The 25,495-nt window shown below is 59.9% G+C and overlaps 2 protein-coding genes across 10 annotated transcripts in view; one reads left to right on the top strand and one right to left on the bottom strand.

Moving 5' to 3' along the window:
• The window catches only part of MARK2 (microtubule affinity regulating kinase 2), a 58,199-nt gene extending 38,752 nt beyond the window's left edge, over window positions 1-19,447 (top strand). For 3 of the 8 annotated variants that reach the window (XM_027045643.2, XM_053203015.1, XM_027045646.2), the window contains exons 2-19: window positions 2,848-3,027; window positions 3,252-3,305; window positions 6,106-6,154; window positions 6,477-6,542; window positions 6,631-6,701; window positions 6,913-6,969; window positions 7,697-7,933; window positions 8,930-9,049; window positions 9,157-9,256; window positions 9,334-9,446; window positions 10,432-10,564; window positions 10,842-11,020; window positions 11,230-11,327; window positions 12,340-12,501; window positions 13,156-13,413; window positions 14,455-14,481; window positions 16,514-16,558; window positions 17,214-19,447. In XM_027045643.2, the coding sequence (XP_026901444.1) occupies window positions 2,848-3,027; window positions 3,252-3,305; window positions 6,106-6,154; window positions 6,477-6,542; window positions 6,631-6,701; window positions 6,913-6,969; window positions 7,697-7,933; window positions 8,930-9,049; window positions 9,157-9,256; window positions 9,334-9,446; window positions 10,432-10,564; window positions 10,842-11,020; window positions 11,230-11,327; window positions 12,340-12,501; window positions 13,156-13,413; window positions 14,455-14,481; window positions 16,514-16,558; window positions 17,214-17,574 (2,310 nt within the window). In that variant the 3' untranslated portion in view covers window positions 17,575-19,447. Of the gene's footprint in view, window positions 1-2,847; window positions 3,028-3,251; window positions 3,306-6,105; window positions 6,155-6,476; window positions 6,543-6,630; window positions 6,702-6,912; window positions 6,970-7,696; window positions 7,934-8,929; window positions 9,050-9,156; window positions 9,257-9,333; window positions 9,447-10,431; window positions 10,565-10,841; window positions 11,021-11,229; window positions 11,328-12,339; window positions 12,502-13,155; window positions 13,414-14,454; window positions 14,482-16,513; window positions 16,559-17,213 lie in introns of those variants that run through there. The other 5 variants (XM_027045647.2, XM_027045644.2, XM_027045645.2 and 2 more) reach the window with 5 other exon arrangements.
• On the bottom strand, window positions 18,985-24,757 carry RCOR2 (REST corepressor 2). 2 transcript variants are annotated; one of them, XM_027045651.2, is made up of 12 exons: window positions 24,188-24,735; window positions 23,381-23,437; window positions 23,002-23,082; window positions 22,723-22,775; window positions 22,472-22,633; window positions 22,238-22,362; window positions 22,077-22,146; window positions 21,760-21,975; window positions 21,328-21,405; window positions 21,124-21,181; window positions 20,741-20,970; window positions 18,985-20,630 (listed from the first exon to the last, which is right to left on the bottom strand). In XM_027045651.2, exons 1-12 carry the CDS (start codon window positions 24,312-24,314, stop codon window positions 20,316-20,318), a joined length of 1,572 nt encoding a protein of 523 aa, XP_026901452.1. In that variant the 5' UTR covers window positions 24,315-24,735; the 3' UTR covers window positions 18,985-20,315. The 2 variants fall into 2 exon arrangements, with proteins under 2 accessions (XP_026901452.1, XP_026901453.1); XM_027045652.2 differs by lacking the exon at window positions 20,741-20,970 and having other exon boundaries at window positions 24,188-24,757.
• Between the last annotated feature and the right edge of the window lie 738 nt (window positions 24,758-25,495).

Genomic DNA, 25,495 nt, shown 5'->3' with positions numbered 1-25,495 from the left:
AAAGAGGGGAGGGACAAAGTCAGGAGGTGAATTGGTGGTTGCCGAGGACACTTTCCCACCCATCTTCCTCTTGTGAGAGCTAGGGCAGAGGGAAGGTCTCCCCTGTCACGCCCTCTGAGGCAGGCCAGGTCGAGAGCAGACAGTCTAGCAGCACTTGCTGGGAGGATGGGACTGAGAAGAGGTAGGCCATGGAGGCCAGACCTTCAGGACCCTGATGGACGGGGCTCAGGGTACCCTTTGGTAGACTGAGCCAAAGGCAAGTACCAGCAGGGCCGAGGAATGTCCTTGTCTCCAAGGGATGTGAATCCTACAGTTGCTTTGGCAGGGTAAAAAACAGATGTTTGAAAACCTATTGGTCTTAGGGGCGCCCGGGTGGCTCAGTCGGTTGAGTGTCCCGAGTTTGACTCAGGTCATGATCTCATGGCTTGTGAGTTCGAGTCCCATATCGGGCTCTCTGCTGTCAGCGCAGAGCCTGCTCGGGATCCTCTGTCCCTCACCCTCTCTCTCTTTCTGCCCCTCCCCTGCTTGCACTCTCTCTCAAAAAAATAAACATTAACAAAAAAAGAAGAAAGAAAGAAAAAGAAAATCTGTTCTAGCAAACACTGAGGACCAACCAGGTTTAAGTGAGCAACCGGGTGTCTGAAGCACAGAGGCCAAGAGAGTTGGGTGGGCTGGAGTGGGCAGACAGCAAAGGCTTTGAGGACCTGACTGGTGAGGACTTGCAGGAGAGAGAACACTCCCTAAAGGGCAAAAGAGGTTAAAAGGGACTCTGCTGAGATGTCAGGAACCTTTCCCTTCAAAAGCTGCCATAGGCACGGGGTCTTTTTTCTCCTCGAAGGCCTAAATCCATGAGCTTTCAGGATCCGAGTCAGACAGTTTACCCCAAATCAGCCAGCAGCTACCATGCAAAGAGAAAAAAAAGGCCTTCCTTGATGGCAAGGAAGAAGGGGGAACCGTCAGTAGCAGGGTATTTGCTTTGTGTTATTGTTTTTCTGCCTTGAAAGCATCTGGTTAGGGAAGCAAGCTTCTTCGAGAAACCCTGGACAGTTCTTTGGGTGGTAGCAAGTCATTTCTTTCCTCTGTGGTTTTGAAGGGCTTCATTACAGCCCCAGGGGGCCATGAAAGGAAGAACTTTGACTCACACGCTTCTGGTCACCCCGCTCTCCTCCACGCTGTCTCCACACAGACTTGTCAAGGTAGCTCTGGATGGTTCTAGGACGAGGCTCTGGCCGCATTTTGCCCCAGTATGTGGGAGTGAGGGCATCTGGTGGTCTTTGAGAGTAAAAGTGGGGCTCCAAACAAGATCACACCAGACTCCCAGCACTTGTATTCACCCGTTCCCATGCCATACAGTCCACCCATTTATTTTATTTTTTACTTTTACTTTTATTTGAGAGTGTGCACAAGGAGAGGGGCAGAGGGGGCGAGAGCGAAAACCTTAAGCGGACTCCATGCTCAGCACAGAGCCCAACGTGGGGCCGATCCCACCACCCAGGGATCGTGACCTGAGCCGAAACCAAGAGTCGGACACTCGACCAACTGAGCCAGCCAGGCGCCCCACAATTTATCCATTGAAGGTGTACAAGTAACTGGCTTTGAGTAAATTCACAGAGCTGTGTATCCGTCACCACAACCAACATTTCATTAGGAGATTTTCGTTCTCACAGAAAGAAACCTCGTACCCCTTAGTTGTCCCCCCTAAATCTCCACCCTCCTCAGCCCTAGACTGATCTTTCTGTCTCTCTGGATTTGCCTGTTCTCAACGTCTCAAATAGATGGGCTCATACAATACGTGGTCCTTTGTGACCAGCTTTATTCACGTAGTGGAAGGTTTTCAGGGTCTGTCCGTGTTGTAGCGCGTGTCACTGCTTCATTTCTTCTGATTGCCAACGAATATTCCACCACGTGGATATCCTGCAGTGTGTCCGTCCGTTTGCCAACTGACAGACGTTTGTGTTGTTTCCCCTTTTTGGCTGTTGTGAATGTGGGCTGTTCCCAGCAGGCACTGGTGTATGAGTTTTTGTGTGGACGTCTGTTTCCACTTCTGTGATGTGCTGCACCTGGCAGTGGCACTGCCGGGTCACACGGTGACTCCGGGTTTAGCCCTCTGAGGAACACACAAGTCTTCGTGGACACGTGTGCGTTCGTCTGGGTTGCACCCTTTTTGTGTCACGTATGCGGAGCTGTTCAGTGCCGTTGCTGTCATCTCTGCGTCCTCACACCGTTGGCCCGAGCTGCGGGTCGTCCCGGGAGGGCAGACGGTTGCCTTGCTCAGACCCTGTCATTCAGCGTGTTCGTTGCGCAGGTGTTTGAGTGAGCATCTCCCAGAATTCAGATCGTGTAGGGGCTGGGATGTATCAGTGAGTAAATGACGTACGCCCGCCTTCATGCGCTCCCGTCTCAACGGGATGGACGGCAAATCGGTGTAAAGTGACAAATGCTAAAGGTGAAGGTGAAGGGCGGCATGGCGCTGAGTGCGGGGAAGGAATTCTGATGTTCTGCTGCGCAGCCTCACGGCATGAAGAGGCAGCTGGGCGAGCAGTAGGAGGCGCTCTCCCGCAGGACGTGGAGGGCTGGTGGGTTGTTAAGGGCCGACTGCACCGCCCTGCGGTGCAGGGCCCGGGCTCCCACGCCCACGGGATGTTGGCACTGAAGACCGGCGCTCCTTATCTCCTCCTCCTCCCCCCACGGCCTTCTGACTCTGCCTGCCTGCCAGCCCCCTGCCGTCCGCCCCTCCCCACCCACCTCCGCCCCAGCCTCTTAGGCTTTTTGCGGAGAGCTAAGGGCAACGATAAGGGGAACTGAGAAGTCAGCGTCCTGAAAGGTGTGTGTGTTTCCACCCCACAGCCCACCTTGGGACACCTTGACCCCAAGCCCAGCAGTAAGTCCAACATGCTGCGGGGCCGCAACTCAGCCGCCTCTGCTGACGAGCAGCCCCATATCGGCAACTACCGGCTCCTTAAGACCATCGGCAAGGGCAACTTCGCCAAGGTGAAGCTGGCCCGGCACATCCTGACCGGGAAGGAGGTGAGCTCTGGGGACGGGCCGTGGGACGTGGCCGCACCCCCCAACTGTTGGCACCCAGGAGGTAGCAGTGGGACTGCTGCCACAGCCACCTCTTATTTGTCAGCTGGAAATGAAATCTGGACAGATAGATGTGTTGACGGGGATGGGGTTAGAGGAGGAGGGAGAGTCGAGTCCTGGGTCTCCTGTTCAGAGAGGGAAACTTGGGCTTTTTGTCTCATGTGCAGGTAGCTGTGAAGATCATTGACAAGACTCAACTGAACTCCTCCAGCCTCCAGAAAGTAAGCATATAACATCTTCTGTTCGTTTCTAAACCTCTCATCAGGGGTCAGTGATCCCATGTGGGCCTCCCCTTGAATCCCCATTTTTAAAATCTCTTCGTCTTTTCACTGTCCCCAGTGCTCTGTGGCTCTGCTACCTGTGGGGCTCTGATGGGATCCACTGCATTGACTCCCCCTGGGTAGGCTTCCTGGCCACGGGCACTGGCTCTTTAGAAGTCTTTCTGCCCTTCCCTGCCATTTGGCCTGTCTGACCTACTTCCTGCATCGTGTCATCTGCTGGCCTGTGGCCCTATGCAAAAACACAACGTTCCTAGCCATTTCTAGAAACATGCGTTTGGTGATTCCAAGATCTAGAACGATCCAGGGGAGTGGCTCTAGAAGCACAGGGATAAGAGGGGGCAGGGAGCCTGCCACCAGATTCTGTGCCAGCAGCCTTTTAGGGGATGAGTATAGAAGGTTGGGTTTTTAGAAGCTCGACTCCAGTTTCAAGCCCCTGACAGTTTGTGCAGATAAAGGACAGGTAGTCCCAGTTTGCCTTCTCACTCCTAGGCTTCTCTTGGCTAAAAGTCACAGAGTCATCCACATGTAGTGTTCGCTAGATGAGGTTGAACTTTTTCTTCCCTCCTTTATTTACGGTGGGAAACTGAGGTCAGTCTTAGCTGATCAGGGGAGTCCTCCAGGTGGGAACACATACCCCCCCGGTCGGGAAACTATGAAGAGCTGGTAGGAACGCGAAAAGGAGGCTTTGATTTGCAGAATGAGACAGCTGGCCAGTGATGGGTTGACGTAGAGCTGGACACTCTCTGCTCTCTCCTCCCATGCTGGGCTCCAGCAGTTGGGGGAAAGAGGAAGTCTCCCGTCTGGCTCCCCAAAAGCCTCCCCTGTTCAGGTCAGTCAGATTTCCTTGTGCCCCCATACTCCAGCTGACCCTGGCTCAGATTTTCTGATCTTGCTTCACCTGGTTCTCTCACGAGGTAAGCTGAAATTTTCTTTTCAGGAGCACCCTGTTATTTAAGAGAGGGCATAACCTCATGCCAACAGTCAACTACAGTGAGATTGAGAAGCTTAGGACTAGGGCTTGGGGGCTGGTATTGAGAGAGGCATTCACAGAATTACGGTGTGGAGGTTGAGGTGCCTTGACACGCTGGCAGTCAAAAGCAAAGTGTTTCCTGGTTGATGCTCACTCAAGCCCCGGGATCCCCTCAAGGTTCTTTGGTTTAGAGGAAACATTGCTGTCATCACCAGGGCTTTCCTGCTTGGGGCTTTCCCGAAGAAAGGGAAAGAGGGCTACTCTTGACATGTTGGCTCAGAGCCTACAGAGTAGGAGCCAGCTTGGTGTGGGCCATTTGGTCTTTGGTGCGGTCCAGCCTGTCATATGATAACTGCCAGAGTCAGCCTGGCCATCTTATTTCCTACCTCTCTTTCCTCCTTGCCTCTTCCTGACTGGCTGGAAGGCACCAATCCCGGACAAACGTAGCCAATTTAAAAGCCTTTTAACACACTCTGTTACCAAGGCCAGTCTGATTCTGGCCGAATCACTCTGTTTAAGTCTGATCCCAGCAGTGATCCGTAGGAAGGACAACACTGAAGAATCTAGCCCCCTCAGGGTTCTCAGCTGAGCTCAGAAAACTCCATGTTCTCCCAGAGAGTGTCCCTTCCAGGCCAAGTGGGTGCCCTCAGGGGAAGAACCCGGGCAGGTGCCTCCAGCCCCATTTCAGTGTTGCTTACCACCCCTGAGGTGGCGTCCAGGACTTTTTGCCTCTCATCCAAGACAACTGCTGGACCAGGGAAGAAAGCAAGAGAAACCTGGGCTCTAACATGAAAAGGGAGCCAAGTTCAGAATCAGATTCCTGAAGATTGGAAAGCCCGTCTCTTCCTTTTCAGCTCACAAAAGCTCTCGGACCTCCTTAAAGGGAAAACAAAAAACAAAAAAACCGTGTTCACTTTATTCCATGAACTGTATCCTGAATTATCTCCAGAGGTCCTGGAGAGACCTCTCCTCCCCTTCCCACCCCCCACCCCCCCAAAAAACAACAAAATGCAAACAACTACTTCTGCTCTTTGTGCAAACGGTGAGGCCTGGAAGTTACCAAGATCCCACCTCCAGTTCTCTGGCCCCCGCAGAGGGGATGGAGTTCGTTTCTGTCATCTTTCTTTATGGAAATACATGCTTTGGAGTCCCTGATTTTGTTTCACAAAGAGAGCGTGAGTGTGTGGAGGTGGGCTTGATTAAAATTGGCATCAGCTATATATAGGAGCGGCTTCTTCTGTCACCACCCCAGAGGCCCAGGAGAGAAGGGCCTGCCCACCAGTGCAGAGCCCTCTGACTTCTGTAAACCAGAAGATGGTGGGGACCCCCCTGCCAGCCCCCACCCCTTCACACAGACCAAGCTGGAGGCTGTTTTGTCACTGAACTTTAGCAGCAGCCCTGGTTCTGAATATTCATGTACACGGGCTCACGCTCCCTCCTTCAGAGGCACCCAGCCAAACCCGTCTGCTCTTTGGGGGTTGGATTTGGGGAGACTGCAACAGAGGACACTTGGCCGCTTTAGCCAGATGCTGAACCCCAGGGTGCAAGTCGCTAGAGCCCAGCTTTCCTCCTGCCGACGCTTCTGCTCTCGTTCCCCTTCACCTACTTCTCAGCCATCAGGGACAGGCATGGGGGACCTGGACGGCTGCCCCATTTCTTTCCTCTGCCTGTTTTCTCTCTTGGGAAAAGAATTCAAACAGTGGCTCCGTTTGGAGGGGACCTGAGGGGAGCAAGTGAAGCAAGCGTGACCCCTGGTATTTTATTTTCCAGCTATTCCGTGAAGTAAGAATAATGAAGGTTTTGAATCATCCCAACATAGGTGAGAACCAGATGCCGTTCCTTCCTTCCTTCCTCCTCCACAGCACGGCTCCACTTCCCAGCCTGTGTCCCTCCCCGAGGCAGTGCTTTCTGGAGTCGGGAGTCTTTGAGGATGCCTCTGGGGATGCCCAGCTCAAGATCCAGCCCTGCCCCTGGCACCCTGGGCTCTTCTTAGCAGTGTGGCTGCCACGAGAGGAGCTTGCCCTTGTGGCAGGGGCGGGGTGGGGGGACCTTTCATCCCCGGGATGCCCCTGTTCACGTTAGGGCTCAGCGTGTGGCCCCTCCTACTTCTCTGACTCACGGCTTGGCCCTTTCTGTTGCAGTTAAGTTATTTGAAGTGATCGAGACTGAAAAAACTCTCTACCTTGTCATGGAGTACGCTAGCGGAGGTAGGTGTGGAACCACCTCTTCCCACGGGCCCCCGTGTTCCCCGGCCCCGGTAAGCTCCGACCTAGACCCCACCCCTGTGTCTTGCAGGAGAGGTGTTTGATTACCTGGTGGCTCATGGCAGGATGAAAGAAAAAGAGGCTCGAGCCAAATTCCGCCAGGTGGGTGTGGCTCCCTGTGCGGAGTGTGGGCCCCACCTCTGCCCCTTTGGGATTTGGCATACGAGGAGGAGCTGCCTGTCTCTAAGTGGGCTGTGGAGGGTCCTTCGGGCTTTGCTTATCTATGTGGCAGCTTGGAACTAGGTCACCGGATCGCAGGTCCGCCATCCCGCCCTCGGGTGCCCCTCGCCTAACCCTTCTTCCTTCCTTCCAGATAGTGTCTGCTGTGCAGTACTGTCACCAGAAGTTTATTGTTCATAGAGACTTAAAGGTAAGACGTGCCCTCGTCCCCTGTCCCTGAGTCAGGTTTGGGTTGTTCACCCCCTGTCAACGGTGACCTAACCATCAGGCCCTGAGAGTTCAGGGAAACTCTAGCCTTTAATTTTTTGGAGATGACGAGGAAGCCCTTGGGGCTGCTTCCGCTGTAGGCCTTACGACCGGACTTAGAGGTCAGTCGGCCAGCGAACGGAGGGTCTCTGCCATCTCCTCGCTGGGCACGTCACCTTCCAGTGCTGCCGGGCGCGTCAGGAGAGCCGCGGGCTGTGCCGGCCCTTCCGGCCGCCGACCGAGGGAGGGACGTTGAGTGTCCCGCAGCTGCCCCACAGCTGCTTTGCAGGCGCACACCCACTCCGCTCTCTCCCTGAGACAGTAGAGTGTGGACTACCTCGCAGGCGCCTGGCCCCCCAGTCCTAGCAGACGTGACCGCGATTAACCTGAGCCCGACGTGGCGGAAGCCCGGCACAGCTCGCAGCGTCTCCGAGCCCGCCGACCCCCGTGCGCTCCCGTGGCCGCCCGTGTGAGGGGTGGCCCGCGCTGCCCTCCTCCGGGCCAGCCTCTTCACGCGGACTGAAGGCCTGCCCTGGAGTTGGTGGAGAATGTTCTGAGACAGGGGACGACTTCCTGTTTGTGCTCCCGTCCCCCACAGCCCCTTCCTGTTCGATGCCTTCCCGTGGTCCGCTCGGTCCGAACATTTTCCATCTTCCCGTCTTCCCTCCCAGGCGGAAAACCTGCTCTTGGATGCTGATATGAACATCAAGATTGCAGACTTCGGCTTCAGCAACGAATTCACCTTTGGGAACAAGCTGGATACCTTCTGCGGCAGTCCCCCGTATGCTGCCCCAGAGCTCTTCCAGGGCAAAAAGTATGACGGACCCGAGGTGGATGTGTGGAGCCTGGGAGTTATCCTGTATACACTGGTCAGCGGGTCCCTGCCTTTTGATGGACAGAACCTCAAGGTGGAGTGAAGCACAGGCTTAGGTCTTAAATTAAATAAATAAAAAATAAATAAATTATAAAAAATTAAATAAGAAAAAATAGATACAAAGATTTAATTTTTAAGTAATCTCTACACTGAACGTGGGGCTCAAACTCAACCCCGAGATCAAGTCACGTGCTCCACCAACTGAGCCAGCCCCGTGCCCCAGGCTTAGGTCATTTTTATTGCTTCTCCTTTCCATTCTCAGCCCCTTTGGTCTTACCCCTGACCTCTGACCTTTGCCACCTCTACCCTTTTCCCAAGCCAGAGCTTCAGAGGAGGGCTGGGTAAAGGTACGGCAGGAGACACTGGGCCTTCTGCACACAGTGGAATGGCCTCAGTTCCTTCCTCTAGGGATGGGATAGATTATAGATTGTGTGTCCATTCACCCTTCCAAGGCACTTGGATGGCAGGCCTCAGGCTGGTCAAGCTAACGGGCACGGCGTATTTGACCTCAGTGCCTCTCTGGTGAGGTGCCTTGTCTCCTACCGTGTTTCATGCGTATCTGCCTGGTCAAGTCTTAAGCTCTCAGAAGCCTGGATATTAAGTTTCTTCCCTTGGTCTTGGGGTGATTTAAATTTCCCTCCTGCTGGGGCACCTGGCCAGCTCCGTCGGTAGACCAGGGGTACTCTTGATCTCAGGGTCGTGAGTTTAGGCCCCAGGTTGGACATAGAGCTTACTTAAAAATAATAATAATAATGATAAATTTCTCGGGGTGCTTTTGTGGCTCAGTCGGTTAAGCTCTCCACTTTGGCTGAGACCATGATCTCGCAGTTGGTGGGTTGGAGCCCCACGTCGGGCTCTGTGCTGGCAGCTCAGAGCCTGGAGCCTGCTTCGGATTCTGTGTCTCCATCTCTCTTTGCCCCTCCCCTGCTTGTGTTCTGTCTGTTTATCTCTATCTCTCTCTGTCTCTCAAAAATAAATAAACATTAAAAAAACTAAAAAATAGTAATAATAAAATTCTCTCCTACTATAGGAGCTACGGGAGCGGGTACTGAGGGGAAAATACCGCATTCCGTTCTACATGTCCACGGACTGTGAAAACCTGCTTAAGAAATTTCTCATTCTCAATCCCAGCAAGAGAGGCACTTTAGAGGTGAGCAGCCAGGAGCCCAGCTGACTGGAAAGTTCTGGGTTCCTTGGGACACCTCCAAGCTGAGTCTCCTTCCTCCTTGCCCTTAACACTTCCCTTTGCTCCCCCAGCAAATCATGAAAGATCGATGGATGAATGTGGGTCACGAAGATGACGAATTAAAGCCTTATGTGGAGCCACTCCCTGACTACAAGGACCCCCGGCGGACAGGTGAGGATCTGCTGAGCCGTGAGGTTGAACTCCCTAGGACTCAGGACCAGCCTTAACTGTATGTCCCCCCTGTGCAGAATTGATGGTGTCCATGGGTTACACACGGGAAGAGATCCAGGACTCACTGGTGGGCCAGAGGTACAACGAGGTGATGGCCACCTATCTGCTCCTGGGCTACAAGAGCTCTGAGGTGTGTGCCCCCTGCTCTATTCCCTGCTGGCCAGCTTTGCTGTCACTGGCAACCCCGTGCTTCTAGCACCCGTTGAGGGCAGAAGCTCCTCTCTGAGTAGGTGTGCTCTCTGCTGACGAATTTTAAGCCTCAGTTCTGGTGGGTAAAGCTCTCTGGCCTTTGCTTTCACTGGTCTCTGTCAGTGAATGAATAGGAAGGCTGGTGGGGTCTGGGCCTGGGTTGGGTTTCCAGGCGGGTGAGTAGGTCTGGCTCAGTCTGTGTTGGTTAGGCCGGGTTTAGGTCGGTCTGGCTGGATCAGTTCTTTGTCTGTTGAGAAATCTTTGTGTCTGTTTCCATTTGTTTGTGTCCCTCTGCATCTGGAAGTGTCTGTCTCCAGGTGTTTGGGTGTGTGGGTCTCTGTGCCTTTCTTATACGGGTCTTGAGTCTTTGTGTCGCTGGTGTCTGGCTGTCTGTATCTGTGCACATGTATGTCCGTCCTCCCGTCTGTTCATCTGGAGGCTTCGTGTTTGTTCTTGCGCCCGTCTGGGTAACCGTGTCTGTGTGTGAGTCCCTGGGTGTGTGTGGGAGAGTGGTCTTGCACACCATCTGCGTGTCCCCACATGCACTCCTGGCCTCCCCGCCCTGCTCTTCTCCTGGAAGTGTAGGACTCCCTCTCTCGGTTCTCACCTTTGCCTGGTCAGGAACAATCTAGCTGGGAGCAGGAGGGTGTGGTTTCGGAGTCTGAATGTGTGTTCTTATGGGCACGTGTATCCCTCTCCAGGGGTGGGGGTCTTCCGTGTGCTGGGGGCCGGGAGTCTTTGGCTCTGTTTGTCAGGAGCTGTGTCCGGGCCTGTGTGTCTCCAGGAGTGTTTAGATGCACCTGGCTCCTGCAGGAGTATGTCCCATGGGAGTCCGGGGAGGATTTGTGTCGGGCAAGGTGGTGTGTAAGTGGGTCCACCTGTGCGCATCTCCACATGATTTCTACCTCCTTTTTCTCTGCTTGCAGCTGGAGGGTGACACCATCACCTTGAAGCCCCGGCCTTCAGCTGATCTGACCAATAGCAATGCCCCTTCCCCCTCCCACAAGGTACAGCGTAGCGTCTCGGCCAACCCCAAGCAGCGGCGCTTCAGTGACCAGGGTGAGTGCTTTGGGGAGTTGCAGGTGGCGGACTCACCCCCTCCTGAAAGGACACAGGTTCCGGGGGCTTGGGATGACACTGCTGAGTTTCAGTCCCACTTCAGCCACGTCTTAGTAGCATGGCCTTGGGCAAGTCACTTAACTTCGCTCAACTTCAAATGGGGTTTGCCAGCTTGCTGGCAGGCCTGCAGGAGAGCACCGTGTGTGTGTGTGTGTGTGTGTGTGTGTGTGGCACTTAGTTGGCCCCTCGCCCTTATCCATTCCCTCTGACCCAGCAGCTGGTCCTGCCATTCCCACGTCCAATTCCTACTCTAAGAAGACTCAGAGTAATAACGCAGAAAATAAGCGGCCTGAGGACGACCGGGAGTCAGGGCGGAAGGCCAGCAGCACAGCCAAAGTGCCCGCCAGCCCCTTGCCCGGCCTGGAGAGGAAGAAGACCACCCCCACCCCTTCCACGGTGAGCGTCCCTCCTGCAGTGGGGCCCACCCTCTCCAAGCAGCTCCCTCCAGCTGCCTCCCTGACCTTGCCTCCGGGGCCATGTTTGCTTGCTGTACGAAGCCTACCCCCAAGAGTTTGAAAAGCAGAATCCTTTCTTTGCCCGAAGCCAGTCCTGTGAACAGAACACTTGGGTGTCTGTGATACACCTCTGCCCTTTATTTCCCACAGAACAGCGTCCTCTCCACCAGCACAAACCGAAGCAGGAATTCCCCCCTTTTGGAGAGGGCCAGCCTTGGCCAGGCCTCCATCCAGAATGGCAAAGACAGGTGAGTGGACCCAGGCCCTGCCTACCATGCTCCCCCACAGCCATCTCACGGCGGTGACGTCTGTCAGCAACCCCCCCCCCCCCCCCCGCTCCCTGGAGTTCCGTCCTGGCTCTGTCCAGTCCAGCTTGTCCACGCACCAGCCCTCCTCCCTGCCACTCTCCACCCCCCACCCCAAGTCTCCCATCCCCTGTGCTCCTGTGACTGCTCCTTGCAGCAGGCACACCGAGTGAGACTCCGTGGTCATCTTGGCTGCATTCTCGCCTGATTTGGTGGGGTTTTTTCTTTCCTTTTTTTTTTTTTTTAAAGTTAGTTAGTTTGTTTATTTATTTATTTAATTTAAGCAGTGTTGGCACCCAGCGTGGGGCTCGAACTCATGGCCCTGAGATCCAGAGGTGCACGCTCTTGCGACTGAGCCAGCCAGGCACCCCCACCTTCGGGCTTCTTGACTGCAGCCAGGGCACAGCAACGGCGCTCCTCTAGGCCCCAGTGCCTGAGGCTTTGGTTCGGTGGCCCCAGCTCAGGGCAGAACCGAGAGATGTCCCACCTGAGGGGCATACGTGTTGAGGGTGACCTCGGCTGTGCCCGTGAGAACAGAGGTCCCCTAGCCTTGACTGTCAGCATCTCTTGGTGTGTTGCGTTCTTGGCTCCTCCTCTTCCGAGCTTAATGAAAATTCCCCAACACCCTGCTCTTTCTGTCGACAAAACATCCTTGTTCTTAGAGTTCCTAGGGGACCAGTGCAACCCAGAGGCAGTTCCATCCCGTCGGCTTTTCTGCACTTTTGGTTTCCTCCCCCCGGGTTTTGGCCTCGTTTTCCTCATCCCCGGTGCTCCGCTTCCCAGCCCCGCCTTCCTGGTCTCTGACTCGAGTCCCATGGCTGCTCCCCAGACCTGACCTGCATCCTGCCGAGGCTCCCCGGCTCTGGCCCTTCCTGCCCTGCCCTTGCTTCCTAACCTGAGCCTCCTGCCCCCACCCACCCCTAACCCAGGCCTCTTCGCTGCTTTTGTCTCCTAGCCTAACCATGCCAGGGTCCCGGGCCTCCACGGCTTCTGCTTCCGCCGCAGTCTCTGCGGCCCGGCCCCGCCAGCACCAGAAATCCATGTCGGCCTCCGTGCACCCCAACAAGGCCACTGGGCTGCCCCCCACGGACAGTAACTGTGAGGTGCCGCGGCCCAGGCAAGTGTGCTGGGGCACCTGGCGCACCTGGTGCTCTCAGCCTGCCCCCCCTCCCCGCCCCACCCCTCCCAACAAGTTCTCCCCGCTCCCCGGGGGTCCTGCTCTGTTCTTGGCATCTTAGCCACAAGCAATGGCTCTGTCCCCTGCAGTCAGGAAGTAGAGGGAACAAAAAAATAGCTTAATGCCCCTCTTTTCCTCCAGTTCTCCCTCTCAGAACAGATATGCAAGAAGCCGTCCCGAGGCTCCAGAAGGAAGCCTTTTTGTTCTGAGCCTTCCTGGACTTCCTTAGGACCCCAGGGACAGTCAGCATCAAAGGGATTCAATCCTTGAGGGTTGGTCGACATTGTCCCCTTGAGGCTCCAGTGTGCCTAGCTCCCAAGGAGCCTCTTCTGTCTGGCCTGTTCTGCTCTCCACACACGTATCCTCCCTTGCCTCCCTCCCTCCCCCAAACCATCTCCTCCCACCTCCACCCAGATGTCCTCCTTTCTGGTGTCCTCAGTGGTCACACCCCTTCCTTCTGTGTCCTCCGTGATGGTTGCCTCTGCCCCAGCGTCCCCCTCCCCTGTTCCCACCCCAGGATGCCACAAGTGCTCGGTGGTGATGACGTTCTTGTGCCCTGATGCATTTCCCCCACCCCCACCTCTCTTCCCACAGCACGGCCCCCCAGCGTGTCCCTGTCGCCTCCCCCTCCGCCCACAACATCAGCAGCAGTGGTGGAGCCCCAGACCGAACTAATTTCCCCCGGGGCGTGTCCAGTCGAAGCACCTTCCACGCTGGGCAGCTCCGGCAGGTGCGGGACCAGCAGAATTTGCCCTACGGTGTGACCCCAGCGTCTCCCTCTGGCAACAGCCAGGGCCGGCGGGGGGCCTCGGGGAGCATCTTTAGCAAATTCACTTCCAAGTTTGTACGCAGGTGAGTCGGGGGCTTAGAGTGGCAGAGAGAATGAGGCCAGGTCTTCCTACCTGCCTGGGAGTGGGGGTGGGGACTCGGCACTAGGCTTGTGTCCTGGGGTTAGAAGAGGCCTTAGAAAGCCTAAGAAGTTGGGTCTTTGTCAGCACCTCATGATCCCAGACCCGTCCATCCTTCTCAGGCTCTCCCCAACTCCTGTACACACCCCTCGTTCTCTGGCCCCAAGAGCAGATGGCCAATGCCGCCTCCTCTCTAGGAGAGTGTGAACTCAGATGCTAAAATAAAAGCCCCCCTCTTCTCTCCTGGGTTCCCATGGAAACTTATATTTGGTGACGCAGCTGCAAAGTCATGAGGCCTGAGCCAGGCTGGGCAGGCAAGGAGAGTGTTTCCGGGTCCTTCGTCTCGCCCCCTCTGACCTCCTTTCCCCCCACTCAGCTGGTTAAGTTTGCACCCTCTGCCCCAGCCTCGTCTTTCTGCCCCAGGCTCACCAGGAAGAAGGCCAGAAGCGAAGTAGCTGGTGGGGGCCTGGTGGCCTCCTCCCTCGCAGCCCAGTGTGCTGAGGCTTTCCTGAGCAGCAAGCGCGGAGGCGGTGGGGGGAGAGGGGGGCGGGTAGTTCTTCCCATGAGGTCTCTCACCTGGTCCCCAGGTCCCCAGCTGCCCCAGAGAGACAGCTGCAATCCTGCCCGGCAGGACGGACGCTATCTGTCTCCATCCCTCCGTTTGCCCTCCCGCCTCAGGGTAGCTCCAGAAGCAGCAGCGGGCTCGGGGAGAGCAGGCTTGCTGCCCTTCCTGGTGCACTTCAGTCAGCTCAGCTGGAGCAGCCAGAAACCGTGCCCCTTTCCAGCCCTGGAATGCAGGGCGGCGGGGCGGGACGGGGGCAGGTCCCGGTGTCTAGGACTCTCGTCTCGCTGAGCGGCTCTTCCACAAATGGGGTGACCGTTGAACCTGTAAAGCCCACTCCCCACCTGCTTATCCACATACTGTCTTGTTGGTTTTTTTTTTTATTTCTTTTTTTATTTTGTCTTTTTTTGTTTGTTTTTTTAGAAATCTGTCTTTCAGGTTTGCCAGAAGGTAGGCGTTCAGCCCGCTGTGTGTGTGTGTGTGTGTGTGTGTGTGTGTGTGTGTGTGTGTGTGTCTGCGTCCCGTGTCCTGCCTCCGTCATTAACTCCCCTTTTCTGGCTCTTGCTCCCTCTTCCGTCTGCTAACCACGTCTGTGTGGCCCTGTCTCTGCCATCTTAAAGGGATGAAGACCGCCTCTGACTGGGTGGCCGCTCGGGACAGATGGCTTTGCAAATGAGGAGCCTGTCCACAGGCGAGGGGGATCTTCTCAGGGAATTCTCCCTTTAAGATTGTCTCCTCACCCCCACCCCAGGTTTGGGTTTTGGTCGCAAGCATTGGGTTCCTTTCCTGGCCCTTCCCCTTGTCTGTGCATGCGCTGTGAAGAAGCTCCACGACGGTTGCAAGTGCATCTGGGATGGTACCTCATTCTGGGTCTCCTGGTCTTTCGCCTTCTCTGGTCCCCTGAACTTCAGAGCTGTGTGACCTCTTGCCCCTGTCCTGTGGATAGCAGGACTTCGGAAGTACTACAGGGACGCCGGGGTCCTAAGGCTCCAGCGTGATGCTTCCAGGCCCAAGGAGCCTTTGCCTCATGAGTGGGCACGGCACCCCCTTCTGGCAGCTCCTGTTAGAACTAGCCCCCCACCCCACCACCACCCAGCACACCTCCTGCCTCCAGCAGGACGTATCTGGACGAATCAGGCCACCTCTCTTCTGGGCTGTGTTCTCCGGATGAGGACAATGGCTTCCAGAGAGCCGGGGGCCGGGATGTTCGGGGGCAGGAGCCACCTACCCCATAGTCCTGGCAAAACAGTGGGAGATTCTGGCCCCGTCCTCATCCTCTCTGGAGGCCTGGGTGGGCCAGATACCCAACTAGAGACCCAAGGGCCGGGTTGGGAGCACTGGTTCCCCAAGGCTGTCGGCCCAGGCCCCGTGCCGGGGCTAGGACACCGGCAGGCACGTTGGTGACCCAACTGACTAATGCCAAGACGGGGTCTTTAGGCTTTCCCCTTTCCACCCACTGCTCCCCACCCAGCTCTTCACTGCATGGCTAGCTGTTGACTCACAGGCCCTGGTGACAGGGCGCCTCCACCCACAGGGCAGGAACCAGGTGGGGCTGGGGAGAGCAGCAGGCTCCTTCCCCTGCACAGCCCGGGCTCCCCGCTCGCAGTGCGCTGGTGTGCATTCGTGTGTCTGTTGTGTCTTCGTGTTCCTTTTCCGTGTGCCGCTGCCGCTCTCTCTCATCCTCCTCACATCCCTGCCCGCCTCTGCAGTCCCCAGTATCCCGGCTCCAGGCACCCATGTTCCCGCCAGGAGCTGGAGAAGCCGCTCAGCGGGGCCAGACCTCTTCCCCACCCACCCTCCCGAGGTGCTGGCCCTGCCCTGCCCTCTCTCCTCCGTTCTGTACAAGCAGATGGCCTGGCAGCCTGGCAGGCAGGGGAGTCATAAAAGAATGGGGGAGGCGGGCTTGTCCACGGCCTGCCTCGGGCCCTTCTCCCCCTCCCCTTCCCCAGGCACCCATCCCCAGGCAGTTCCAGCTCTTGGCCCTTTGAGCCTCCCGGGAGAGGCTTCTGTCTACCCTCCCTCCCGCCCTCCCCCCAGCCCAGCCCCTTCCCATGGAGAGGACCAGGGCTCTGGGGCCTGGGTATGCTGATGTGGAAGACCCGTTCACAGCGTGAGGCCCTGGCTGTGGGCTGGTGGGGGAGCTGCCTCGTGCTGTGGCTTGTGCTCCATGCGTGTGCCTGCACATCCACACCCCCCTCCCTCCCTGGAGCAGAGGCTCCTTCTCCCCAGCACAGAGCTCTGGGAGCGTGGGGGGGGACAGGCCCCATGTGCCGGGCTCCCTGCCGGAAAGGGACAGGCGAGCCGCCAGCGTGAGGTGCTGCAGAGCCGTGTTGGCCTGCCAGGTGACGGGCGAGTGGCCTTTGGGCTCGGGTCCCGCTCACCCACCAGTGGCGCCTCACCAGACCCACCCTCGCCTGGGTCTGCGGCGGCGGAAGGAGCGAGAGGTCCCAGCACTAAACTCTCCCTCGCTCTGTTTTTTGAGGAACCTGAATGAACCTGAAAGCAAAGACCGAGTGGAGACGCTCAGGTGAGAGGGCCGGAGCCAGCACCGGCCCTGCCCGGGCCACCGGGCTTGCCACGAGCCTCCTGCTCCTGTCTTCCTTCTGCCACCTGGCTCTTCCTCCAGTGGTTCTGCCCGGTCCCCACCCTCTTGGGACCTCCCTTTCCTCACAGAATCCCCACACCCCAGCTGATGTATTCTGGAAGCAGGAGCCCTAGGCTGGGCGGCTGGGGCTACAGATTTCCTCCCCACCGCCCAGCTCACCTTTCTGGCCAGCCGCTACTCTCTGTCCACAGTCTGCGAACCGCTCAGGGCTGTTGAGCACGTGCTCCCCTTTTTTCCCCTGACCCTCCCCTCTTCCCAGAAAAGCATGGAGCTGGCGCCCTCCCGTCCCCTGCCAGGGCCTGGCTTCTCCTCACCTTCTCCGCCCTCCCTGAGAGAGAGAGATGCAGGTGGCAAAACCGCCCACCCCTCTCACCCTCCCTCTGCTTCCCCCCCCCCCCAGGTCTGCTGCTCCCTCTTCCAGCATTGTCATTGTCGCCTCCGGGCCACCCTCCCGCTCTCCTGTCTGGTCTCCGGGCCCATCTGCCAGGGTGGCTCTCCCGTGGGTGGGGTGCCTCGGCCCGGGCCTGACACCGCCCCCCCCCCCCCCCCCCCCCCCCCGCCTCTGCCCTCTCCGCAGACCTCACGTGGTGGGCGGCGGAGGCACTGACAAAGAAAAGGAGGAGTTTCGGGAGGCCAAGCCGCGCTCCCTACGCTTCACGTGGAGTATGAAGACCACGAGCTCCATGGAGCCCAATGAGATGATGCGGGAGATCCGCAAGGTGCTGGACGCAAACAGCTGCCAGAGCGAGCTGCACGAGAAGTACATGCTGCTGTGCATGCACGGCACGCCGGGCCACGAGAACTTCGTGCAGTGGGAGATGGAGGTGTGCAAACTGCCGCGGCTGTCTCTCAACGGCGTGCGATTTAAGCGGATATCGGGCACCTCCATGGCCTTCAAAAACATTGCCTCCAAAATAGCCAACGAGCTCAAGCTTTAACAGGCTGCCGGGAGTGGGGGGCGACGGAGGCGGGCCAGCTGGACGTAGCTGCTGGGGCCGGGCTCCGACCCACCTGGGCGAGACTGCAGAGATGGATTGGTCTGTCTCCCCCTGCTGGCGCTTCTCTCCTCCCGCCCTCCTTGGTTTTTTTTTTCTTCTTCCATGTTTGGGGGGGGACGGGAGACGGTTCTTGCCCCCCAACATTTGCCCCTGCCCAGAAAGTCCCCCCCTTCCCCCCTCTCCCCCACAGGAGGTCAAGGAAGGGGGGGGAGGGGTGGGGGGGCGGGGCTCTCCCTCGGTACTGCGGTTGCACAGAGTATTTCGCCTAAACCAAGAAATTTTTTATTACCAAAAAGAAAAAGGAAAAAAAAAAAATCCCAGCGGCCACCTTTCCTCCCCGCCCCATCGGGACAGTTGAGACTGGATCTGTGGGGTTTCCCGGGAGGGTGGCTCAGGGCTGGAACACTCTCAGGCAAGAGTGGTGGAGCTCCCCGTCAGGCCCTCCGCCAGGCCCACTTTGGGCTTCTCCCCTCTCCTTCCCTCCTTCCCCTCCAAGCAAACCACCAGAGGTGGCCTTCCCCTGACCTCGGGCCCCAGGGCTGGAGGCCCGGATGGCCGGGCCGGGGACCGGGGGGCTGGGGGCGGGGCGCTGCGCAGCCCTGAAGTTGGGGGGTGGGGGGCGGCGGCAGCTCCGGGCTGGCAGGCGCGGCCCGGGGCCCCGGCCCCCTCCACACTGTATCCTCTGCCCCTCCTTCCCCAGAGCCGGGCATTTCCTTCCACAAGCTGCTGTGGGGACTTTTGTTCCCCTCCTCAAAAGTCTGTGCCATCTTCTCCCACCCCTCCTGGGTAGAAGGCGGGGCTGACCCCGGGCCGGGAGAGGGGAGGGGACTGCAGGGCAGATGGGCTCCTCGGCCCCCAGGGGGCCGCCTGGGCTGCTAGTCTCCGGAACAGGGATGCTGGGCACTCTCCATCAGGGGAGAGCCTTTGTCTGAAAGCACAGCCCCTCGCCGTTCCTCTCCCCTGCCCCTTCATTGGCATTAATCTGGGCACCAGCTAGTTCCATAGCAGGGACTCCCCCCTCACCACTCATCTCGGCCTTGCCTTTTCTTCCTGACACTGTCGCCCCTCCTCTCAGGAGACACTGCCCAGGGCCTCCACGGGCCCGCTGGCAGGAGGCTGGATAGGGCAGCAGGGCCGGGAGCATCTGCCCTCCAGGGGGTGGGGGGACAGACAGGCCTAGTGACTCCCAGCTTGCTAACCTCCTCGGCCAGTGTGGGAGTGGCTGGTCATGGGCGCTTGGCTGGTGGCGGCCGCCGCATCCCTTAATTTATTTCTCTGCTGTTTCTGTTCCTGAGAAGTTGGGGGAGGGGGTCCTGCCGAGGCTGCCCCCACCCTCACCTGAGTTGTACATTTTTTTTTTGTGATGGGTTTTATTTTTTATTTTATTATTTTATTTTTTTCTTTTTTTGATTTATGATGACTCCACCCCTACTCATCACCCCCCTGTTCCCAGCCCAGGCTCCGCGGCAAGGCGAGCCCTTGGGTCCCAGGAAGGGGCCTAGCCAACCTCAGCCCTCCTGCTCCAGGCCCTGACTGCAGGCTCTGTGGGCTCGGGCTCAGGCTCCGACCAAGGGCTCCCCCTCTCTCCCTTCTTCCCTCTCTTCCTCCCTCCCCATCCCTCCTGCCCAGTGGAACAGCCCGGGTGCTCTTCTGAGGGGCCTGGAGGGCATGGCTTGGCTCCCAGAGAGGGTGGTGGCCCGTGGGGGGGGCCTCCCAGGCAAGGTGGCCCCTCCCCACCCGCCCCCCCCCCCCCACCCGCACTTAGTTTCTCCTCTGGATCAAACACGTAATAAAGAGAATGTTTGGAATCTGAGCTGCCTCCTTCTGTTTCTTCTCCCAACCGGGCAGGGACCCAGTCCCCATGGGCAAGATGTGGCCCAGCCCGCCAGCCTTGCAGGACAGAATGGATTCCTGTCTGAGGCCTGGGGGAGGCCAGTGCTGGGTGGCTGCTCCCTCCCACCCTCGGGGCACAGACAGGAAGCAAAGCCCAGGGACCTCAAGGGCAAAAGAGAGAGCACTCAGTGAACTTGGAAGATTTTATTTATTTTTTAAAAACATTGAAAAATAAACCCATGTCTGCATATGTCCCCGGCCCTCCTTTCTCTAGGCTTTTGGGCAGTGGGTATAGCGGGCACCTTCAGAGCTCCATGGCACTTCCCAGCAGGCTCCGGAAGACAGGAGAGCTGCCCATCCAGTTCGGCCACACTGAGGCCCCAAGGAACCTCTGCCCGCCTCCCCCCTACAGCCCCCTCCCCACCTCACCCTGACTTATTGCTAAAAGAAAGGAAAGAGGAAGAACAGCCCCTACACTGTCCACTCCCCCATCCCCCAAGCTAAGGTCACTACCCCCTCTACACGAAGGCCAAGGCCCAAAGGCCAAGCCCCAGCAGACTAGGAGGCAGCCATTCCAGCCCCAGCCAGGAAGAGAAAAGTACCCTCAGGCCAGTTCAGAAGGCCCCTGAGTCCCCGCCCCCGGGCTCGGGTGGGGGGGGGGGTGGAGCCTCAGCTGCCAGAAACAAGTGCAGAACCCAGAGGTCCAGACTGTGCCCACTGGCAGCTCTGGGTCTTCGAAAGACCTGGCCAAGAGCTCTAGTCCCTTCTGTCCTCAGTGAAGCCAGAGGTGTCCAAGGACGGCCAGCCACGGGGTTCTGGAGCCTCTGGCGGGTGGAGGGCCGCAGGGCTCAGAGTGACGGTGCTGGAGGCTCCAGCGGGGCTCCCATCAGGGTGGGTGGGGGCTGAGGGCCGGGGCGGGCGCTGTGGCGGGAGGCAGCCAGAGCCGGGCGGATGAGAGGTGGTGGGGGCTGGTTGGGGGCCAGCCGGGGCTGGAGGAAACGGCCCTGCTGGAGCGGGGGTGGCTGGCGGAGCAGAGTGGGAGCCGTAGGCAGAGGTGGCCTCAGCAGCGGGGGCGGCTGGGACAGCGAGGTGGGAGGCGGAGGAGGGGGCGGCACGGGGGGTAGCGATCGGGGCACGGATGTCGACACAGACGTGATCTGCACCTGTGAGGGGAGAGAAGGGAAACAGACTCGAGCGTGCCCTCGTCCCCGTCCAAAGACGGAGCCGGCTCCTCTCCTCTCTTCCCGGAAGGGCTTCTTCCGCCCGCTCTCACCTCGTCGTCTTCCTCTAGGGCTGGGGCTGGCAAGGGGGCCCCTCTCCTCGACTCCTCCATGGGGACTGGGGCTCCGGGCGCCCCGTCCTGCTCGGCCTCCCACTCCTGCAGCACCTCCTCCAGATTGAAGCGGCGCCGGTAGCTCACGAAGAACGTCTTCACCTGGGTCAGAGTCTTGTTCCCGATCACCTCGGCTATAGCCCCGAAGTCTTTGCCGTACCTACGGATGGCTGCGAGGGTCAAAAGGGCAGCAGAGTGTGAGCGCCCCTTAGAACGAGCTCCTTCCCTGACCCTTCCCCGCTGCCCCGGCTCCTCCTCGGAGGCTGGGGAGAGATTCCCGGCACTCTCCGCGCCCCCCCCCCCCCCCCCCCGGTCTAACCCACCTTGCACGGCCAAGAGCTGCTCATCCGTGGTCCAGCGGGAGTTGAACTTGGTGTTGGCCTGGAGAGCAGGAAATATATCCTCTAGACTGGACATTATGGCAACAGAGGCCCTGCCCTCCGAGGCGATCTTCCCTTTCTGCTCCGCAAGGTGGGGGAGGTGGGGGGTGCAAGCCCCTCCCTCACCCACACCCGAAGCCACCTTACCTCAGGGGGGCGCAGTGGATCGATGCCACCCTCCAGCGCCTGGCGGAGGCCGCTATTGGTCTGCTTCATGCTTTGCACCTGAAAAGGTCAAGAGGCGACACCTCAAACTCTCCTGCCAGAAAGGCCACCGGTACCAACCCTCACCATGGCTCTGCGTCCCAACACAGCTCGTGGCCGCCCCCCCCCTTCCAGCTGGCTCCTCCCTCACAACAGCTCAGTAGGGGAGGCGCCCGGGTTCTCCCCAGCTCGCAGACCAGTTTCTATAAAAGATCCAGAAGAGAACGCCGCCGTGACTCAGACGTCTAAGAGGTGGGGCAGAGGCAGGCTCGGCGCGTGCACACCACACACCTTCCGCCTCAGCCATCCCCGCAACGTACTTCCCTGCTGCCCGCGGCCCGGTCCGCGGGGCCCCTTCTTTCCTCAGGCCCTCACCTGGCGCTTGAGGGAGATGAGCTGCGAGTCAAGGCCTCGAAGCGTGAGGTTGGCAAGGTCTGGGCTTCCTGACACAGCGGTGAGGCCCTCGGGGCTCAGGTACATGCCCTTGGGTGGGCGACGCCGGGTTCGCAGCGGGTGGTGGCGGTACTGAGACCCCTGGGCCTCCTTCTTCCCAGGGCCTGGGCGGGTATTCAGGGGCCGAGAGGGCAGAGGCTGCCAGGGAAAGGAGAGGGGTGGGTGGTGAGGAGCCCAAGGACGAGGCGGGCACATGGGCAGGGCCAGACCAGCTCGGGGGGGGGGGGGGGGGGCCTCACCTCTCTCTTGGGGTCTCCAGCATCTGGCTCCCCCTCACTCACGGCTCCTCGTCCCTCTTCAAGCTCATCACTGTTGACACAGGGACCAAGGAGGGAGTGAGGCAGAGGCCAGGGCCCCCAGAGCTCAGCTTGCCCCGCCCCTGGGCCCCCAGGGCCCCCACCTGTCTTCTTTGTCTTTTCGGCCCCCCAGCCGCCGAGCCTGTCTGTCCATCACGCTGGTCCGGCTGCGGGTCTTCTTCCACGAATAGTAATACTTTACCAGACTAGGGATCAGCTTGTCAGGCAGCTGGAAGGGCAATGCCAGGGGCTGGGACCCACCCAGGACCCTGGGCCCCGGGCGGGCTCGTCAGAACGGAGGGGCTAAGGAACGCTGGCAAGGGGGAATGGGCTTTTACCATCTGCTGGATCCGCTGGAAGCATTTGCCATGGAAGCCAAAGGCCTGTTCAAACAGCACCTTGTCCTCCACAGTCCACTCGTCAGGGAACGGGGTGAAGTTGGCCAGGTCGGCCAGTGACTTCTCTACATCGTGCTTATGCCACAAGAGCATGCCCAGCGCCTGGCCCGGGAGAGGGAACGACTCGGGCTCAGCTGCGCCTGGCACCGTCCCGTCCCCACCGCCCAAATCCCTGTGGGGCCGAGGCTCACCTGCTCAATGTTGTAGCCGTGCTTCTCCTTGGCCATCGCAATGTACTTGTCAACTGCGGGGGTGGGAGGGGCCCGGTATTGGAGAAAGGGTTACACCTCCTGACCCGAGCCCGCCCAGATGGGGCTAGGCCCCGGAGCCTGAGCCCCAGGGCAGGGGCTGAACCCACCCACACACCTCAGCCTCCAGCCCACTTGGGAGAAGAGCCGGCCACCAAATGGCATGAACCCAAGCCCCCGGCTCCCAGGGATGCAAACGAACCAGGATCCTGCCCCACTCACGTTTGGCATCTGACACGCAGTGGTTGGGCGACCACACCAGCATCCCCTTCAGTTCCTTGTTGCTGTAGCGTGCAGGGCTCTCTGAAAGACGGGCGCAAGAAGGATCGGCCTGGTGGCACTGGCCCGGACCCACGGCCAGAGGGTGGCAGAGGAATGGGGCCTGTGAGGTGAGGCCCAGAAGGGAAGGAGGGGCAGAGACCCAGACAGGAAGGCAGAGCAGGAAAACCAAGCATGCCATGGGCCACCCACCCCCGCCCGCCCGCCCGCCGGCCGGCCTGTCCTTCCAGCGGGCACCAGCCAAGGGCTCCCCCAGGTGAGGCTCAGGGCCAAGCCATGGGCCCTCCGCTCCCCTCCCTTTGCAGCCTGTCCTGCCACTCACCAGGCTTGCACTCCGGAATTACGGCCTGGTAATTGGTTCCAACGCGGATCATGCTGTCTGCGGAGCCAGGGGAGACAGTCAGGACTCCAGGGAGGGAGGACAGGAGGATGTGGCAGGGGTGGTGGCTGCCCTGGGGTTCTCCTTCCTGACCATTCAGGGCCCCCACCTTCCAGAAGGCTCACTTTTCCCTGATCTTCCCCCTCAGTTGCCCTCAGCCACAGAAGAAACTGGAAGACGGAGAGACCCTGCCTAGTCATAACCCATGGGAGGAGGGGGGGGGGCGGGGGCGGCAGAGATGGGGGGGGGGGTGCCAGGGCAAGGGGCCAGTTTAGAGCCCAGGCCAAGCAGAGCCCTTTGTTCTGGCTGGGGGGGTGGGAGGGGGGGAGGCGGGTGCTGCCCCTAGACCTGGACCATAGCCCCGCAGGGAATCCAAAGCTCCTCCCCACCCCATGAGCCTCACAGCTCGGTGTGGAAGTGTCTTTCCAGCCCCTGCCCCGGCCAGACCTCAGTCCCCTACAAGGTAGCAAGGTATGAGCAGCCCAAACTGTGGAGAGGAGGGCCGCCCGAGTCCTTCAGAGACTGAGGGCAGGGCGGGGGTGGGCAGGACCGCCTCCTTGGCAGCTAGGGGCCCAGCCTCCGGATTCCCAGTGCCCGCAGCCCCCAGGCTGGGGGAAGAAGCAAGACAGAGGCTCCAGTCCTGGAAGGCAGGAGCCATCAGTCTAAAACGCCCGTGGTCAGCAACACTCCCCCCGCCCCACTCGCGTCCCCGGTGCCGGTGCACCTTTAACCCTAGGCCGCCGGGCTCACCGTGCGAGTGCTCCTCCTCGCTGCTGTCATCCTCCGAGTGCGGCTGCCCGCCGTTGGGCGCCGTCTTGGCCCGGCTGCGGGACAGGATCCCGGAGCCCGCGCTCGGCTTCTCCATCACGGAGGGCATTACCCCGCCCAGCTGCCCCCGGGGGGCGCGGGAGCCTTCGGAGAGCCGCGGTGGTTGCCGCGCTCGCCTCGAGTGCCGTGCCCGGCCCGGCCTGGAGAGGTCGCCACTGAGGCTACGAGAGGCAGGAGGTCAGCGTGGCTAGGGTCCGGCGGGGCGGGAGCCCTGCGGACAGCTCAGCGCTCGCCGCGACCCCCACGGGCGAGGGCGTCAGAAAAGTTTGTGCAGAAGTGGGGTACGCGGGGGATGAGCGCAAGGTCCGGTGCGGCTGGGGCGCGCTCGCTCTGTACGCTCCACGGGATTGGGGCTCCCTCGGAGAAGTCGGGGCGCCCGGCTTCTGGGGCGCCTCCGAGCCCCACCGCCCTCCCGCCCACGCAGTTGAGCGGGCGGGCGCTGCGGCGCAAGTGGCGCCCCCCGCGGGCTGCACGCCTCCCGGCTGCACCGGGATGCCCCAGTCCCCAGGCGGGGACCCCCGTCCCGACCAGACCCCTGCCCGCGACGGCAGGCGGCGGGGCCCCGGCGGTGGTGGCGGCGGCGGCGGCGGCGGCGGCGGCGGCGGGACGGCGCGCACGGCGCGCCGCGCTGGGCAGAGTTGCCGGGAGGCGGGCGGAGCGCAGCCGCGGGCGCCGCCTCGCACCCTCCCCGGCGCGCTCGCTCTCCCCGCCGCGCTCGGGCTGCTGCTCGCTCGCCCGCTCTCCGCCGCCGCTCGCTCCTCGCGCACACAATGAAGCTGCTGGCAGGGAAGTAGTGCCGGCTGCGGCCTCAGCACCCCTCCCCCAGCCGATGCCTCCGCCAGCTGAACATCTGGCCCTGGGGTGGGAGGGAGGGCCCGGGGGGCGGGGCCTGGGGGCCGGGGCTAGACCTCCAGGGGGTGGGGTCAGGACCGGGGTGGAGAGCGCTTCCCTCTGCGGGCCCCCGGGGCTCCCTGACTTGCCCCTGGGGGGGAGACCCCGCTGCCCCCCAGGAGTAGCCGGGGGTCAGCTCCACCCACGCGCACACCGGCCCCGCACACCAGTGGGCTCGGGTTACTGCCGCCTGCCCCGGGGGCCCTGAGGCCGCCTGCCCGCCCGCCCGGGTGGAGCCCAGCTTTTCCTTCCATTTCCCTTCCTGCCAAGGAACTCCCCGCCCCCCCCTTCCGCAAGGGGGACCCCCCTCCCTCTTGCGCCCTTGGGGGCCAGAGCGGA

The sequence above is a fragment of the Acinonyx jubatus genome, chromosome D1 (genome assembly GCF_027475565.1).
Source record: "Acinonyx jubatus isolate Ajub_Pintada_27869175 chromosome D1, VMU_Ajub_asm_v1.0, whole genome shotgun sequence".
NCBI lineage: Eukaryota > Metazoa > Chordata > Mammalia > Carnivora > Felidae > Acinonyx > Acinonyx jubatus.
This window is presented reverse-complemented; position numbering and strand designations above follow the sequence as displayed.

Excerpts from the sequence above, each read along its gene's own strand:
- RCOR2 (XM_027045651.2), bottom strand. The coding sequence starts at position 24,314 with ATGCCCTCCGTGATGGAGAAGCCGAGCGCGGGCTCCGGGATCCTGTCC. Across the intron at positions 22,776-23,001 it reads CTGCGTGTCAGATGCCAAAC|TTGACAAGTACATTGCGATG; the intron begins GTGAGTGGGGCA and ends CCACCCCCGCAG. Across the intron at positions 21,406-21,759 it reads TCATCTCCCTCAAGCGCCAG|GTGCAAAGCATGAAGCAGAC; the intron begins GTGAGGGCCTGA and ends TGACCTTTTCAG.